This window comes from Ceratotherium simum, chromosome 20 (assembly GCF_057802395.1).
Source record: "Ceratotherium simum simum isolate JZ-2026a chromosome 20, ASM5780239v1, whole genome shotgun sequence".
Lineage (NCBI taxonomy): Eukaryota > Metazoa > Chordata > Mammalia > Perissodactyla > Rhinocerotidae > Ceratotherium > Ceratotherium simum.
The window spans coordinates 24,797,276-24,815,617 of NC_141919.1; the positions used below are offsets into that span (position 1 = coordinate 24,797,276).

At 35.5% G+C, this 18,342-nt stretch overlaps 1 protein-coding gene across 4 annotated transcripts in view; it reads right to left on the minus strand.

The window, feature by feature from the left end:
- The window catches only part of RFX3 (regulatory factor X3), a 272,176-nt gene that overhangs the window by 83,598 nt on the left and 170,236 nt on the right, over positions 1–18,342 (minus strand). For all 4 annotated transcript variants that reach the window (XM_087444544.1, XM_004440659.3, XM_087444541.1 and 1 more), the window contains exon 4: positions 16,567–16,825. In XM_087444544.1, coding sequence (XP_087300670.1) covers positions 16,567–16,825 — 259 coding nt within the window. The remainder of the gene's footprint in view (positions 1–16,566; positions 16,826–18,342) is intronic.

The following is an 18,342-nucleotide window of genomic DNA, read 5'->3' on the forward strand; positions in this document are numbered from 1 at the left end:
TGGAGTATGGCAAATATGCATATCTGTGGCAGATTGCAACAGTGAAGGAAATCTTCCGCGACTTCTCAGGAATTAGGATCAGAAATTCAGAAGAGGCCAGGGAGATGCTATATTTCATATCCAGGAGAAAAAAAAAGGCTCACTGGAGCTCTGACAAAGATACTGCAAGCCCTCTAAGAAGGACATGAAGAAGGACAGGGCACTTATTACCTGAAAGGGAACAGATACACAGTGTGATAAACACATGGCCTAAAACTCACGCTGCAAACTCTTTTCCAGTCACTAAAACGCCAATGCTGCCTTGTTGGAATCAAAGACAGATAGACAGTGTCCAAGCACCAAGGGTCACCTTGACGTTCATGTGATATCCAACCAAGAATCAGTGTTCCAAAAAGGACTTCAGAGAAAAGTCTCACCCAAGCCCTTAGGAAAAGAGGATGGGAAAGGGGAGAAAAGGGGTCAAAGGATGTCTAGATGTCCCGTAAATATTGTTTGCATTCTCCTTTCCCAAGCTCAGAGAAGGGATCAATATTGTACTTCTAGGGCAGCAAATACTTTTAAAGAGAAAAATGTAATAAAAAATCATTTTCTCCATTATTTATAATTCCCCATTGTTATTTATAATTGGTATTTGCAGTTCCGCATTGCCTTCTAAGGAAGGAGAATTCATAGGATGGCCCTTTGTTTTGCAGAGTTACTGCCAGGCTTAAGTGCTCTGCTGAAGGGTTGAGAGATTTACAGGAGCCGGGGATCTGGGAAGACTGGAGATGAATGCTCACTGGCAGAATGAATGGATAGACTGGGGAGAACAAGGTAGCGCAAAGAGGTTTTGAGTGACCGTGCTCTGGCAAGTGTGATGCTAAAACTTCACCTCTTTTCCCTACAAAATCTTCAGTAAAATCTATGCCACTCACAGATACTCCAGGCACAAGTAATCAAGACTGGCTGCAGCACAGGGTGCATTTAGGGGCATTTGATAAAGAAAGGTAAACCTCAGTTTGAAAAGTAGCGAAATGGGAAGAGGAGCTGAGTCTTTTGCATGAGTTACATGGGGCAAATCCGAGGCTCCCCTGGACATGTGATTTATATATACATTTATGTACATCTATGCAACAGCCCAAGTAGAATATCATATATGTGGACAATTAGGACTTTCTCTTAATGTAAATATCGACCAGTCATTCCATTACATGCTAATAAAACAGAAGGAAAAAGAACAATTATATCATCTTATTCATTGTCTTTATAGGTCAAGGCATATTCACTTGACTCTGAAATGGCTTTTTAATCTTTTTTAAAGACTAAAGGTCAAGACTGATATATTCAACTACCACTATAATTAAAATTGGTCTCATGGTAGAAACTATCTCCTTTCTAGAACTGTTAAAGAAAGCGATTTAAAAATAGAATACTATAATGCTTTATGATCTATAAAGCCTTTTTACATTAATTCTCATTTGATCTTTACAGCAACTTTGTGAAACAGGAAAGGCAAGCAATATTATCTCCTTTTCACAGATTAGAAAATTGAGGCTCTCTGGGATTGAGGGATCTTCTTGAGATTACACAGGTATTAACTATGAGATTGGAACCCAAGATTTATGACTCTAAGTTCAACATCATTTCCATTTGATACAAATATAACATGAATATAAATCAAGTGGAAATATCTCAAATTGTTTTAATGAAACTGTCTTCTGAGGAGCAGCTTGTAAAATTAAAACTTGCTAAATGATTTATTAACAAACAAGACTTACTTGCTAATAGAAAAGGGTTTAAATATGATTGATAAGCATTACTTCAAATGATTTCAAAGTGATCAAGTTACAAGGCAACAAAAGTTTTGAATGGAAAGGTAAATTTTAATCCTCAAAAAATAGTTATCCTTAAGGTATAATGATTGAATTTTCTTGTTAACACAGGTTACTCTGTTAACCTCACGAGTTAACACATTCTTAGAGAAACAGCATTTTAAAAAATTTATTTATTCACTTATTTTTTGAGAAACAGCATTTTTGTTTCCTATTGAAAGAATAGTAAATTCTTGGGCTGGCCCGGTGGCTTAGCGGTTCAAGTATGCGCACTGCGCTACTGGCCGCCCAGGTTCGGATCCCGGGGGCACACCGACGCACCGCTTCTCCGGCCATGCTGAGGCCACGTCCCACATACAGCAACTAGAAAGATGTGCAACTATGACATACAACTATCTACTGGGGCTTTGGGGAAAAAAAAGGAGGAGGATTGGCGATAGATGTTAGCTCAGAGCCGGTCTTCCTTAGCAAAAAAAAAAAAAAGAGGAGGATTAGCATGGATGTTAGCTCAAGGCTGATCTTCCTCACAAAAAAAAAAAAAAAAAGAATAGTCAATTCTTTAGAGAAACCGAATGAAGAGAATATACTTAAGACTGGGAATTTCCTTTTGTGTAATTTCTCTCTTGAACTCTTAAGACTTTGCATTTTGTTTGCATTTGAGATCAAGGCAGAAATATTTCTACTTGGTGGCTTTTGTTCAGGAAAGGTGACTGTGATTGCTGACATGAGCATGTAGCCACCACCCTTATACCTGTCAGAAATGACAGCCTCCTGGTGTATATGTGTGTGTGGAAGGGGACTTCCTACAGGAAGCACTTCAACCACGAACATCAAAGGGAGGAATACTTTCACTTTGTTTTTAGTCTATATAGTCACTATAACAGAGGTTTTTTTCAAAGCGTGGTCCTGATCACTTGTTAGAATCATCTGGGCACTTGTTAGAAATGCAAAACAACAACACAGAAAAACAAAAAACAATGGAGATTCTGCACCCAGGTGTCATCTATGTATTGCTAATACTTTGATTTCCTCTTCAATTTGCCCAAAGCAGTCTTTTCAGAATGTTAAGTGCAACCCATTTATGGGTTATGAAATCAGTTATGTGGGTCCTGACCAGTATTTTTAAAAAATTAAGAAATCAAATAGAGTAGAAAATAATCAGATATCTTTGTACACAGTATGGATAAGTACCGTTTCGTAGAACTTGATTTCAGTCACCTGTATATGAATGTGTACATGTATATACACATAGTCATATATATGTGCATATATAGACATATACTCATGAATGTATGTATGTACATGAGCAATTGGGCCACAATGTAAAGATATTTCTCATTGTCGGTTGTGGCCCCAAAAACTTTGAATGCTCTGCACTAAGCAGTTACATCAGTTCCCTTCTAGTCCTTGGATCCCTTCTAAGGATCTACAGGCATCTCTTGGACCCAGGAGGCCTTGACAACATAGAAAGAAGCACTTCCACTGAAACTAAGGCTCTGAATATGACACTGCTCTTTAAGTTGTATATTCAAGTGATAATGGAAATCAACATGTAAATATGTTACTCCACGGCAATGTTGAAAAGAAGCTTAACTATGAGAAATTCAGGACAGGTTCTTCTTTTAACTCTTAAAAAAATAAAAAATGCCCAGAAAACATACCTAGCCACCTTTGCTTTTCATCTCCTCTTGAACTCGAAAGTAGCTAAAGATGAAGTTTTAATTTTACACATTAAGCGTTTAGAGCAAATAAGTTTTAGGTCTTGCAAATGTTTAACTACATGAAATCTTTTTTTTGTTGTTGTTGTTGTTGTTGTTTTTTGGTGAGGAAGATTGTCCCTGAGCTAACATCCATGCCAGTCCTCCTCCACTTTGTATATGGGAGCCGCCACAGCATGGCTTGATGAGTAGTGTGTAGGTCCATGCCCAGGATCCGAACCCGCAAACCCTGGGCTGCCGAAGTGGAGCATGTGAACTTAACCACTATGCCACCAGGCTGGCCCCTGAAATCTTTTTTATTCATTGATAATTTTATGACATCTAGAGAAAAATTTTAAATTATTATGCTTTCAATCTGAAGTTTTGGCAATTTTGCACCACCTGAAGCTATTCTGAAATATTTATGAGAAAAAACATTTGGATAAGAAACCTGCATAAACTGAATGCATTCTGAGAACATTTGGTTTAACTTGGTGGACTGAAACCAAGACTGTTGTTTTGGATTTCCCGTGATCGTTCCGCGGAGCCCACATCCCTCCACTCTCAACAGCACTCTATGAGGCTGGCATTATCAGTTCGTGACAATAAAACCAGTCTGAGACATCAACTGCATAAGCACTCAGGGCTAGAATTATCCTTCAGGAATCGGCTGGGATAGGATTTAAGCCAAGTTTACATTTTCAAATGTAAGATTTCAAATCTGCTTTTGCAGATTATTCTGAGTACTAAGACCACTTTCATTTTGTATTTAGCTGATAATCACTAAAACAGGTTTTCTCCAAGTGTGGTCCTGGATGAGTATTATCAGAATCACCTGGGCACTTATAATAAATGCACATTCTTGGGCTCTTCTTCACACTGAATCAAAAGTCCTGGGCATGGGGTCCAGCTACATGTTTAACCAATGCTCCAGAGAATGCACACTCAAGTTCGAGTAACACTGTCCTAAAACATAATCAAAATTTTTTTCTATGCCAGGGTCAGACTGCAACTACTACTTAAGGGAGAATCAGCAAGGAGGTAATGGGCATTCCTACAATGGCGCTAACTTTCTAAAGGCTGATTTTGCAAGTCCAAGTAATTGGATTTTTCTTCTCTTTCACTCTGTTGCTACCCAATCTTACGCAACCTTTAGGCAATTTTGCAACTTATATTAGCAACATAATCAGAAGATCAGCACAATTTTGATAAATCTAAAATTAACCAATTCACAACATACTAACATTTGGGATTTAAAAAATAATGTGGTGGGGGAGAAGATTAACCACTTAAAAGGTGTTTGGGGGCTATGTGTGGATTTCCATTTGTGCCTTGGAGGAAATTTTCAGTGCTGGAACTAGCTACATTACCCATATTGCAAACCTTTATACTCACAGAAGCACAGTGCCTGGTCAATAGTAATTGCTCAATAAATGTTTGAGAGAGTGAGTGATTAAAGAAAATAATCCAGACTCTAAGTACAAGAATACAAATACATAATATTCACTTTCACTCCAAAATATTGAATAAGAATGGCTCTAAAAATCCTTACCAAATTTAATGCCAGTTTTCATTCTCTAAACTTTCAATAGTCTAATAAAGGAGGACTTTTTCTGAAACCTACGATTAAGGTTTAATTTGAATCGTGACTGTCATAGTCAGCCTTTATACTGGGTGAATAAAGAAAGGGTTGTTTCAGCTACACACATTTGGGGAACATGACCAAATAGACACTTTGTAATCACTAAAAGCTTGTCTGAGATTTTTGAAAATAACAAATCACTTTTTGAATAGATAATAATATATTCACATGCCTCCCACCTTTTTTCTTCATGTATTCTTCTAGGGATATCTTTGTGCTTATATAAGCACATACAAATGTATGTTTCTATTTAAACACACACACCTACCACACACACACACACACACACACACACACACACACACACACACTCTACCCCTTGCTTTTTCATTTAACAATATCTTTGGAGATCTTCCCATATCAAAGAGGATATAAATATAAATACTGCCTCACTCTTTTTAAGGGCTGTATAAAATTTCACTGAATGGACAAATACACCACAATTTATTTAACTATAACCCTGCTGATGGACAATTAGGCTTTTCCCAATCATTTTCTATTATAAATAACTCTACAATGGATATAGTTGTTTATATAGCATTTCACATATGCAAGAGTATCATCAGTAGGATAAACTCTTAGAAGTATACGCTCTGGGTCAAAGGATAAGCGTATTTTCAATTTTAATAAAAATTTCCATATTGCCCCCCAATCCTGTGCCAATTTAGATTCCTATCAATGAGAGTACCTGTTTCTTCACACCTTTGCCAAGGCTTACTAACTTTCTCAACTTTGCCTGTGTAAAAGATGAAAAATCTTATCTTTTTGTAGTTTATTTTTCATTTCCTTTTCAGTGGACTGCTTATTCATATATATTCCACAGTTTTGGCTTTTTTTTCTGATGGATTTATAAGTGTGGTCTATATATTAAATAAATTAGTCCTTTGAACATAATCTCTCACCACTTTATGCCAGGTTGTTGTTTCACTGTTGCATTTGTTCACTGTGGTTTTTGTCACATGGAATGTTTTCACTTTTAAGTATTTGAATATATCAACACATTCTTTATAGCTTCTGGATTTTATATCACACTTTCCCTCTCTAAGAGAATAATAATACAACACATTTTTCCATCCAAGTGAAATCAATTTTGGTATAAATAGTAATGTATGGAACCAGTCTAATTTTCTTTTCTAAACAGTTATCTAGTCATCCCAAACACCTTTTATTGATAATCCATCATTGCTCCACTGACAGGCAATACCGCTTTTATATATACTATATTTGCATATGCATTTGTCCTACTGATGGTCTCTAGTGCATTACCGGTCTATACTGATCTCTTCATATGCCTAGACAATTCTGTTTTAATTATCATTATTTTATAATAGGTTTGAATTACTGGTAGGGCTGTTTCCGTCTCACCCCATCCTTATTTTTCTTTTTACAAAATTTTCTTCATTACTCTTGCATGTATAGTTATATAAATAGCCTTTCTTGTAAAAGAAAAAAAATCTATTGGTATTTTGATTGGGATTATATTAAAATATTTTAAGTTAACTTAGGGAGATTCAAAATGTTTGATACTGAAACTTGTTTTTCAATTATTCAAACTCCTTTTTGTGTCCCTTAGGAACTTTAAAAAGTTTTATTCAGCAGCTGGATCTTACACATACATTGTTAGTTTATTGCCTGGTATATTTTGAATTTATTATAAATAAGATCTTTGCTTCCATTATATTTTCTAACTAACGTTGTTTGTATCTAGAAAAGCTGTTGATTTCTTTGTATATTAACCGTGTACTCAGTCACCTTACTAAATTCTCTTATTATTTGTTACAGTTTTTTCATTTGATTCTCTATAATTTTTATCAGGTAGAGAATCATATCATCTGCAAATTCTGACCTCTTTGCCTCCTTTCTATTTTTATATTTTATTTCCTTTTCTTGCCTAACTGCATCTTTTCTATAATTTTGAAAGCACAATTAAAAATCACATCTTCCCATCCTCAACAAAATACTAGCAAATCGCATACAACAATATGTTAAAAAGATTATACACCATGATCAAGTGGGATTTATTCCAGGGATGCAGGGATGGTTTAACATTCGCAAATCAATCAACGTAATACACCACATTAATAAAATGAAGAATAAAAATCACATGATCATCTCCATAGATGCAGAGAAAGCATTTGACAAGATACAGCATCCATTTATGATAAAAACTATGAATAAAATGGGTATAGAAGGAAAGTATCTCAACATAATAAAGACCATGTATGAGAAACCCACAGCTAATATCATCCTCAATGGTGAAAAACTGAAAGCCATCCCTCTAAGAACAGGAACCAGACAAGGATGCCCACTGTCACCACTCCTATTTAACATAGTACTGGAAGTGCTAGCCAGAGCAATCAGGCAAGAGAAAGAAATAAAAGGGATCCAAATTGGAAAGGAAGAAGTGAAACTGTCACTATTTGCAGATGGCATGATTTTATATATAGAAAACCCTAAAGAATCCACCAGAAAACTTTTAGAAGTAATAAACGAATATGGTAAAGTTGCAGGATACAAAATCAACATACAAAAATCAGTTGCATTTCTATACACTAACAACGAAGTAGCAGAAAGAGAAATTAAGAATACCATCCCATTTACAATTGAAACAAAAAGAATAAAATACCTAGGAATAAACTTAACCAAAGAGGTGAAAGATCTGTACACCGAAAACTATAAAACATTGCTGAAAGAAATTGAAGAAGACAGAAAGAAATGGAAAGATATTCCATGCACTTGGATTGGAAGAATTAACATAGTTAAGATGTCCATACTTCCTAAAGCCATCTATAGATTCAATGCAATCCCTATCAAAGTTCCAACAACATTTTTCACAGAAATAGAACAAAGAATCCTAAAATTTATATGGAACAACAAAAGACCCCGAATAACTAAAGGAATCCTGAGAAAAAAGAACAAAGCTGGAGGTATCACACTCCCTGATTTCAAAATATACTACAAAGCTATAGTAACCAAAACAGCATGGTACTGGCACAAAAACAGACACACAGATCAATGGAATAGACTCGAAAGCCCAGAAATAAACCCACACATCTATGGACAGCTAATCTTTGACAAAGGAGCCAAGAACATACAATGGGGAAAAGAAAGTCTCTTCAACAAATGGCGTTGGGAAAACTGGATAGCCATATGCAAAAAAATGAAAGTAGACCCTTACCTTACACCATACACAAAAATTAACTCAAAATGGATTAAAGACTTGAATGTAAGACCTGAAACTGTGAAACTTCTAGAAGAAAACATAGGCAGTACGCTCTTCGACATCGGTCTTAGCAACATCTTTTCAAACACCACGTCTGACCGGGCAAGAGAAACAATAGAAAAAATAAACAAATGGGACTACATCAAACTAAAAAGCTTCTGCACAGCAAAGGAAACCATCAACAAAACGAAAGGACAACCTAACAATTGGGAGAAGATATGTGCAAACCATGCTTCTGATAAGGGCTTAATCTCCAAAATATATAAAGAACTCATGCATCTCAACAACAAAAAAACTACCAACCCAATTAAAAAATGGGCCAAAGACCCGGACAGACATTTCTCCAAAGAAGATATACAGATGGCCAACAGACACATGAAAAGATGTTCAAAATCACTAACTATCAGGGAAATGCAAATCAAAACTACAATGAGATATCACCTCACACCAGTCAGAATGGCTATAATTAACAAGACAGGAAACAACATGTGTTGGAGAGGATGTGGAGAGAAGGGAACTCTCATACACTGCTGGTGGGAGTGCAAACTGGTGCAGCCACTATGGAAAACAGTATGGAGATTCCTCAAAAAATCAAGGATAGAACTACCATATGATCCAGCTATTCCACTGTTGGGTATTTATCCAAAGAACTTGAAAGCACCAATTTGTAGAGGTACATGCACCCCTGTGTTCATTGCAGCGTTATTCACAATAGCCAAGACTTGGAAGCAACCTAAGTGCCCATCAAGGGACGAATGGATAAAGAAGCTGTGGTATATATACACAATGGAATACTACTCAGCCATAAGAAACGATGAAATCCAGTCATTTGTGACAACATGGATGGACATTGAGGGTATAATGCAAAGTGAAATAAGTCAGAGGGAGAAGGTCAAATACCGTATGATTTGCTTCATTAAGTAGTAGATAATAACAACAATAAACAAACACATAGGGACAGAGATTGGATTGGTGGTGACCAGTGGGGAAGGGGGGAGGGAGGAGGGTGAAAGGGATAATTCAGCACATGTGTGTGGTGATGGGTTGTAATTAGTATTTTGGTGGTGAACATGATGTAATCTATGCAGAAATAGAAGTACAATGATGTACACCTGAAATTTTTACAATGTCATAAACCAATGTTAATGCAATAAACAAAATTAAAAAAAAATAATAATAAATAAATAAAATAAAATAAAAAAATAAAAATCACATCTTCCTTTCTTACAAGGCAGATGGGAAAGTTACTAAAATTTATAGTAAGTAAATTCAAAACAAATGTGTAAAATTATTTCTAACAATGTGTAGTTAGATTATAAAACTCCTAGCCCATGAAATTTATTGCCACCAACAATTATAATCGAACACAACAGCTAGATTTTAAAAGAAAACAGATAATTCTGTGGCTAATAAACACAAGCAGTTATGCATGCTGAGCAAGTGGTAATCAAATCACATGCTTTTGGGGGATGAACTGATAAACATGGGGACATGGAGAAACTCCTTCTCATTGGAGAATCGACAATTGGTCATAGGCATCGTGTTGTATTTTCCCTCATTAAATTAAAAGACATGGGCAAGTGGAAGAGGCAGTATTAAAATTTTATTGGTCTGATATTGACTTATAAGTAACTCACTGACTATAGTGTATTTTAATTTGCCTCCAATACATTTCATATTTTATCTGGATTACCTGGTCTCCCTGAGTGAAACTTAAGTGATTTTTTCCTTCAAAATCTATAGTAGTTTCAAGCTAGTAAATTAATTTTAAATTTGATTTACAAACAAAAGAATCAAGCAAAAGTTACACGAGAGGTCACCTGGAATAGCTTACTTCCATATTTATAAGTAGAATTTACAAACAACATTAAACTTTCCTAACCTAGATTTCGTATGAAATAGAATCTAGCCATTTCTAGCATGTTATAACACACCTGTATTCTGAAATGCTGTTTCAGTATGAAATCCTAAAAAATAAAGTTACTCATTATTGGATTTTGCTATAGAAATTCAGGGGAATCTGTCGGCTCTGCTCAGGAGAGGCTGAAGGCCTCCGTCATTCTGTTTGTCTTAACCTTCTAGTTTATCAAGATTTCTAGGAGTGGAATGTCTTACAGCCTTAACCGTAAAATTACTGCCTCTACACCTTATCAGCTTCAAGGCTGGAGCAGTGTGGAACTGACTGACAGCTGAATGGAATATAGATGAAGCGACGGAGACTGCAAGTCACTCAGAGTCCCATTTTATTAAGTGCTTTGAGAATGAGGTCCCAGAACCTTCAGTCAATTTAGGATTTAGTGCAGGAAGCTGAAGGTTCGTGGTATTCTCTCTGAGGAGATTCATTGGAGGGCTTAGGTTGGCCTAGGGACAACGGGACACAGGAAAACAGAAAATGCTGATCATCATGAACACACATGCTTCTGCCAAAATAAGTGGAGCAAGTTTTGTTTGGTTTTTTTTTTTTTGTATCATTGAAGCTAATTGGAAGACTAAGAAAATTACTTAAAATAGAAATAATTATTTCTGTAATATATAAAATATAAAATAACTGTTATTTACGTATAATTTATGCATACTTGTAACTTAAAAAAATTTTCTTCCAAGTATATCTTTACATATGATAATTAAACAGAAGTTTTCATCTCATGTGACTGTGTCGCTTTTCTATCTCTATATAGCCATAACCCGTAATCCAATGCTATTTTAACTGTTTCTTTTGCCTTTGGTAAGATAGATGGGCAGTTCAGTTCCTTATAATATAGTCATTTCCCATAAATATAAGGAAGCCCTTCAAGTACTGATATGAAAAAAATCTCTGAGACATACTGTTAGGTGAAAAAAAAAGCAAGATGCAGTATTTTTGTTACCACTTGTATAAAAAATATGGTAATGAGAGGAAGAGAAAGAGACATTCTGCTTGTATATTCATAGAATCTCTCTAGAACGATACTCAAAGAACTGGATAACACTGGTTGCCTTGAAGGAAAAGAACTGAGGAACAGGGGTGAGGAGACTGCATTATGCACTTTCTTATATTTTTTGAATTGCGCAACTCAAGAATGTATAACTAATTTGTATAAATAAATTAATAAAAAATTTAAAACAAAACAAATGGTCATTGGTACCACTCCAGCAAAAGAAGAAGAAGGCAAATTGTTTTACGGCATGCTAAACATATTTATCTTCTTAAAAAAGGCATTCCCTACACCAAATCCATAAATATGTAAACCCAAGGATAAATAAATAAAAGTATCTGCAATTCTTAAATGAATTCTTAGCTTTCTATAAATTATATAAGCTAGGCTAAACTTCCACTTATATAGCAGCAGATGGACATTCAAATTTTCCTCCACATAATTGAAAGAAATTAAATATTTCACTTTAATCAAAAGTGGCAGAGAAATGAACAAAATTAATTTCAACATTTTCCTTGTGCCCTTTGGTGGGATCTAATTTTAGCCAGAGCCATTTAACATATATAATTACTAAATGTATATAGAGAGAGGTATAAAAATTAGCATTCGTATCACAGTCTCAAAAATGATTAATGCAATCTTATTTAGTTATCAAGAAGGGAAAAAAACTCCATAAATAACCATCTGATTATAAGAATACAAATGTTATTTTATGGAGGAGTGAGTAAACAAAGCTTCTTAAAGCAAATTGCTAATTATTGTATAATCTGGTATAAGACAAACTATGTTGTGATGAGCACAAAAATATCACTAACTACTAGCACAAACTTTTGATCCTCAAATGCAAACTGTGTTCAGGTTCCAAAATTCTATAAATGATATGGTTATACAGAAAAATAATGAAGAAAAATAAATTAGAGTTTCAAATGAATAAAGACACACAAGGAAACATTATAGAAATGCAGTTGAAAGATCAGAGTATAATGAGTTCAGAGTTATGACTGCAGCAAACTCTTTTACCTTAATGTTCTTGTGCTACTGAAATATTAACAATAAATAGATCCCTAGCATTATTTTAATGAAATGTAAAACATTTATTCAAGTAGTAACTTAGCTGAACTCATATCCAGTGATGTTCCAATAAAAATATTACATAATCTTGCTGAAAATTCTGATTTAATACTATCAGTAGGAAATGCCTTTTAAATGTGTGTGTATTTATATTTATATAAGTAAAAACACATACATACATATATATATATAATTTATATCCACATGGACTCCACTGACCAAATAAAAGAATACAGTAAATAAAAGAAGAAATAGTATGTTGACCAAATCTGAATATTGGCAGTTTGTACCATAATATAGTCATCAAATATAATTTAATTTGTCCCCATTAATCTTTTGAAAAATTCTCATATTTCTATGTACCTTGAAAATTGAAAATTTTTACAATGCACAAGCAAAAATGAAATAATAAAACATCTCATCATTTAAAGTTATAAAACTAAAGAAAATCATATGCTCAAACAAAAATTCTCCATTAATGATTCAGAGATCCTTCTAGTATAAGAAAGACAGTTTTATACTGAATATTAGACTAGGTAAGAAAATATTTCAAGTGCTAATCATTTATTTTTTTTAGCAGTGGCTTCAATGCCAAATCATTATCTTTTTTCATTGGCCTGTCTTGAGAAACTGGTTTGCACAGTGGAGCAAACTTTTCTTTGTGGCAGGAAATTATTCCTAATAAATTTAAATGAAAGTATTTCTGTACAGACGCAGGTCAAATGTAAGAGAGAGCCAGGGAAATTATTCTGAGAACTGGAGCGGAAAATCTCGCTACCCAGGAACTGAGTAAAGGTATTAGGTTTGTGTTATTCCCAAACACTCATACTTCACTAGTTTCACATCAACTGAATTAACTGACTATACATTCTACTTATTATTCCTCTTAAGGAATGGCCCACTTGACCATCTGCCAGTTAGAAATTTTTGGCCACAGTATAGGCTACTCCTACACAGTCCGTTGCATCAGGCATGTTACAGGTGATAGGAGAGCCAGAAAAACTGAACTTATACAGCACGGTCTGGTTCAATGTTTGGAAGGAAACAGCTTGAGTCTTGATCAAGTTTTTAAAGATTGTGCTCATACACATTCTTTGCATGGTTCTACAAACATGAAAATAAGCAAATTTCCATTAATGACATGGCACCTACCAAAAAATCTTGAGTTCTAGGAGTCTAAGCAACCAAAAAGCTACCAATTTTCTAACATTTGGCAAGAGGAAAATGTTGGTAGGAAATCTTAAATAGGTTTCATGGCACATAAACTTTGTTAACTATTAAAGTAACAGATGTGAAACTGTAAACTGAGAATCACCATTTCACTGTGAATGAAGCAGATGAAGATCTTCAGCATGACTGAGAGGAGGATCCAAATCAAATATATATTTTGGTAATAAATGCAAGATAAAACAGTAAATACTACGGCCAGCCCCTTGGCTTAGCGGTTAACTGCGCGTGCTCCGCTACTGGCGGCCCAGGTTCGGATCCCGGGCACGTACCGACGCACCGCTTCTCCGGCCATGCTGAGGCCACGTCCCACATACAGCAACTAGAAGGATATGCAGCTATGACATTCAACTATCTACTGGGGCTTTGGGGGAAAAAAAGGAGGAGGATTGGCAATAGATGTTAGCTCAGAGCCAGTCTTCCTCAGCAAAAAGAGGAGGATTAGCATGGATGTTAGCTCAGGGATGATCTTCCTCACAAAAACAAAAAACAAAACAGTAAATACGCTAGCAGATGTATATTAGGTAATATACATCTATTATATGCCATTATCATATGTGCTTTGATGAGGGCGCCTTATGAGTTTTGCATGCAAAAGTTATTTTTTTAACTTTTATACTCCTTCTGCTAAAAAGGAAATTCTCTTGTAAAAAAGAAAAGAGACAAAAAGGCCATCCTTAACAACAGAATCTTAAATATTAATGCTTTTTTAAAAGTATAAATTAATATGTACAATTGATACTATGAATTGGTGGTTGGTTTTTAAAATATTTTTCTATTATTCCCAGTTGTTATACTTCAGTTAAGTGATAAATTTACCAATTAATAAAAATCACACATAAAATTTGCATAATGGATAACTTAAGGAGAAATGCCACTTTTCATACTCTATATAGAAAACCAAAGTACGTCCTTTACCAAAAAAAAAAAAAAAAATCAAACTATAAAATTTACCCTGTTAATGTTTGCACTTGTATTTACATGAACTGGAAAATCAATTAAGTTAACTCAGTGATAGAACCAGGAAATTCAGTAAACCCATATTCAGTTGATAAGGATGTTTAACAGGCAGCCAGAAATCACTGTGAAGGCAAGGAGAAATGCCCGGAGAAGGTGAAGTAGGAGAGGGATGGGGGACAGAGGGACGGTATGCCAGCATGAGAGAGGGTGGATACAACGGAAGTGGGAAAAGACTCTTTCTCCCTATTTTTCAGTTTTCCTAGGGCCTTGGTAAGTGGCAAGTACTTCCCTTTCTGCTGAGAATGACTTTCTGGGGCCCTTCTCAGGAGCACTATAAACCACTGGCACCTATTCTATCTCTTTTCTTTTTATGGTAAAGGTACAGTTATTTTTACATCTAGAACATTTTACAATTCCTTTGTAAATATTATGATTTTAAAGCTGGGAGGAAATCAGGAAATCGTTTAGTCTAACTAACCCATTATTTTATTAATAGGAGAACTGAGGTCCAGAGAGGTTATGATTTAGTTTCTAATCTACATAAATACACTGGTGTGACTAAAAGGTTTAGAAATGCTATATTTAACATTATTAAAAGCAAGAGACAGATACATGTAAGAAATGCTTCAAAAAGAAAAAAATTACAAAAAAGGAACTCTCCACTCAGAACTGCTAGTGATCTGTTCTGATGTTAGTAAGAAGTAGTGAACTAAAAATAAAGGGCTTAAAAAACGGATTAGGGGAAAGGCACTAAATGATGAAAGTATGAACATGTAATCATTACAAACAGAAAAAGTAGATTCAAAGTACTTACCAAGTACATATTATTATCTTCAAGAAAACCCATAAAATGAGAAATGTAAAGCCCCTCAATATTATTATTTTCTACCAAATTTGTTTCTACTTCTACTTCATTATAAGAACAAACTATATGGTAGGATGATGGAAAAGGGGCGCATGCACTTAATTCACATCCCCAGCCTCCTTTTACATGAAACATCTAGATAACCAATCCCATTGCTACTTTAGCTAGGTACTTCTAAATGATTATTCTTTATACGCTTAGTTGAGGTGAAAATGGAAAGCTCATGTTACAGAGTTTGATAATATCAAATTCTACACAGCTTTCTACGACTATTCTATGACATTTCAATATATTAAAATATCTTGTGTCAAAACAAATGTATTTATTACATTTTAAAATCTTGAAAACTCAAAAATGTAGGTGTGTTCCTAAGATATTATGCTCATAGCTATGGTCAGAGCCAATACAAATATTTTTCATTGGAATTACCTAGATCAGTGCTCGCCAAGGTGTCTCTCTGGTGGAATGCAAAATGACTGTACACATGGCACATGGGTAAACATTTTTAATTTTGTATTTAAGTATGGATTTTAATACACATTAGAAAAAATTACACTTGGCTTTCTATTTTAAGAGTGAATCAACTAAAAAAATACATTAAGTAAATCATAGTACAGGTGGCATGTAAATATGGCTGAACTTGAATGTCTAAGTTTTGGGAAATGCTGCCCTACATAAAGCTTAACTTCTCTGGTGATTAGCTAACATAAATATTACTCGTGACAGACGTGAAAATTCCAAACTAACGTATATTTTACTCTCTATATTACTTCTTGATTTTTATCTCTTAAAAAACCAGTGTAAATCAGCATACTATACAAGTAAGTTCTCTCAGTAGAAATTTCAAGTATTTTACTGAACGTCACTGAAGAAAGCCAATTAAAATCACCATTAATGAGTAAGAATCACCTCTCTTACTTCACATTATTAATAAAAACTTCCTACTTCATGTAATTGTGGAGCACATATCAGTACCGTTCTGCATAATATGACATGTACTACACTCTGGATAATACCACAGCACTAACACTGCTCAATACATTCTTGCCCCAACCCAATCTGTTGCTCAGTCTTGTTTTTTCCCTCTATGGAGGAAAATGTACAATAGAAGCTACCAAGAAGCTAAATTAAACAAATAAAAATTCAAATACTTACTGTCGCTGGGGAGGCCCGAGTGGTATGTGTCACTGAGTGACCAGAATTCTCCATCGAATTGCCGATCAGATAGGTTCCTCCAGAGCTGCTGATGAGTTGTCCTCCTGTGACGCCCATCTGAATCCCACCAGTGCCCACCATACTGTGGGACGAGACCACGGTAGTCACCTGTGCAGAACTCCCTTGAGTATCAAAGTAATTCCCTCCAGTGTTTTGGCTGTACATCTGCGTTTCTGTGTAAGGATAAGTTGTTGTTCGGCTTTAGAAGAAGAAGAAAAAAGGAAGACATTTACTAGCTTATTTATATCATCTTAATTAAATTTTTTGTGAGTGTGAGGAAGATCAGCCCTGAGCTAACATCTGATACCAATCCTCCTTTTTTTTTTTTTTTTTGCTGAGGAAGATTGGGCCTGAGCTAACATCCATGCCCATCTTCCTCTACTTTATATGGGACGCCGCCACATAATGGCTCAATAAGCAGTGCGTCTGTGCATGCCCAGGATCCGAATCGGTGAACCCCAGGCTGCTGCAGCGGAGTGTGCGCACTTAACCGCTTGTGCCACCGGGCCAGCCCCTTAATTAATTTTTATAGCGTGAATATATGTTTAAAATATATCAGTTAGCTTAGCCTTTAGAACATGGTGAGTTTTGTATTTTGCATGAAACTTCTTTCCCAGAAATAGTTGGGTTTACTTTCCAAATTAAAGGTACATTCCTTTCATAAGTACCTCAACACTTCCCTGTGCTTTAGAGATTTTGCCCTCTACTGGTGCCTACCTCCAATATATAAATAATCTCAGGTCTCTTCCTTCTAAGAAATCTGAGTGACTTCTTCAATTTCCTATAAAACTTCCTGCAAATTCCAGTTTTAGAAAAGCTGGGATCAGGAATGATTGGGGGCTGACAAGTCAATCCCCCATGCTACTTCACATGCCTGGGTGACCTGCAATAAACTTCCATGCCTAAAGTAATTTGCACAGATCTCTTTCTTGTCATCATAAGGATCTTGAGCAAACAGTTCACTCACCTCGGACCCTAAATCCCTATCTATATCTCTGTCTCTTCCTCTACACGCAAGCTTCTTTTTGATGAGATGACTATGCCACCTCTTCATGTGCTCAATTTCCACTTCCCAACAACTGCAGTCAAGCTTCTGCCCTTAGCCTTTCATTGAAATTGCTTTTAATAAGGTCACTTGTGACCAAATCTAAATACCAAGCTAAAAGGCTGCTGTCAGTCCTTATCTTTTTTGACCCATCTGCAGTATAACATTGCTGATCACTCCATGTTGTCCTTTCCCTCCTTTTTCTCTTCTGGTTAAGCTTATTTGATTTATTTTTCATATTCAATTGACTATAACATACATTTTAACATGACTTTTGCTTTTATTTTATTTATTTTTGGTGAGGAAGATTAACCCTGAGCTAACAACCGTTGCCAATCCTCCTCTTTTTGCTGAGGAAGATTGGCCTTGGGCTAACATCCATGCCCACCTTCCTCTACTTTGTATGGGATGCCGCCTCAGCATGGCTTGACAAGTGGTGCGTTGGTCCGCGCCCGGATTCAAACCTGCGAACCCCGGGCTGCCGGAGCGTAGCACACAAACTTAACCGCTACTCCACCAGGCTGGCCCCTGCTTTTACTTTTTATTTTGAAATAATTATAAGCTCACAAGAAGTTGCAAAAATAGGACAGAGAGGTATAAAATATTTTTATTTTAAAAATGTAAATATCAAATTAAAATTCCCAGGTCTTTTGTTATTCTCTTCAATCCCA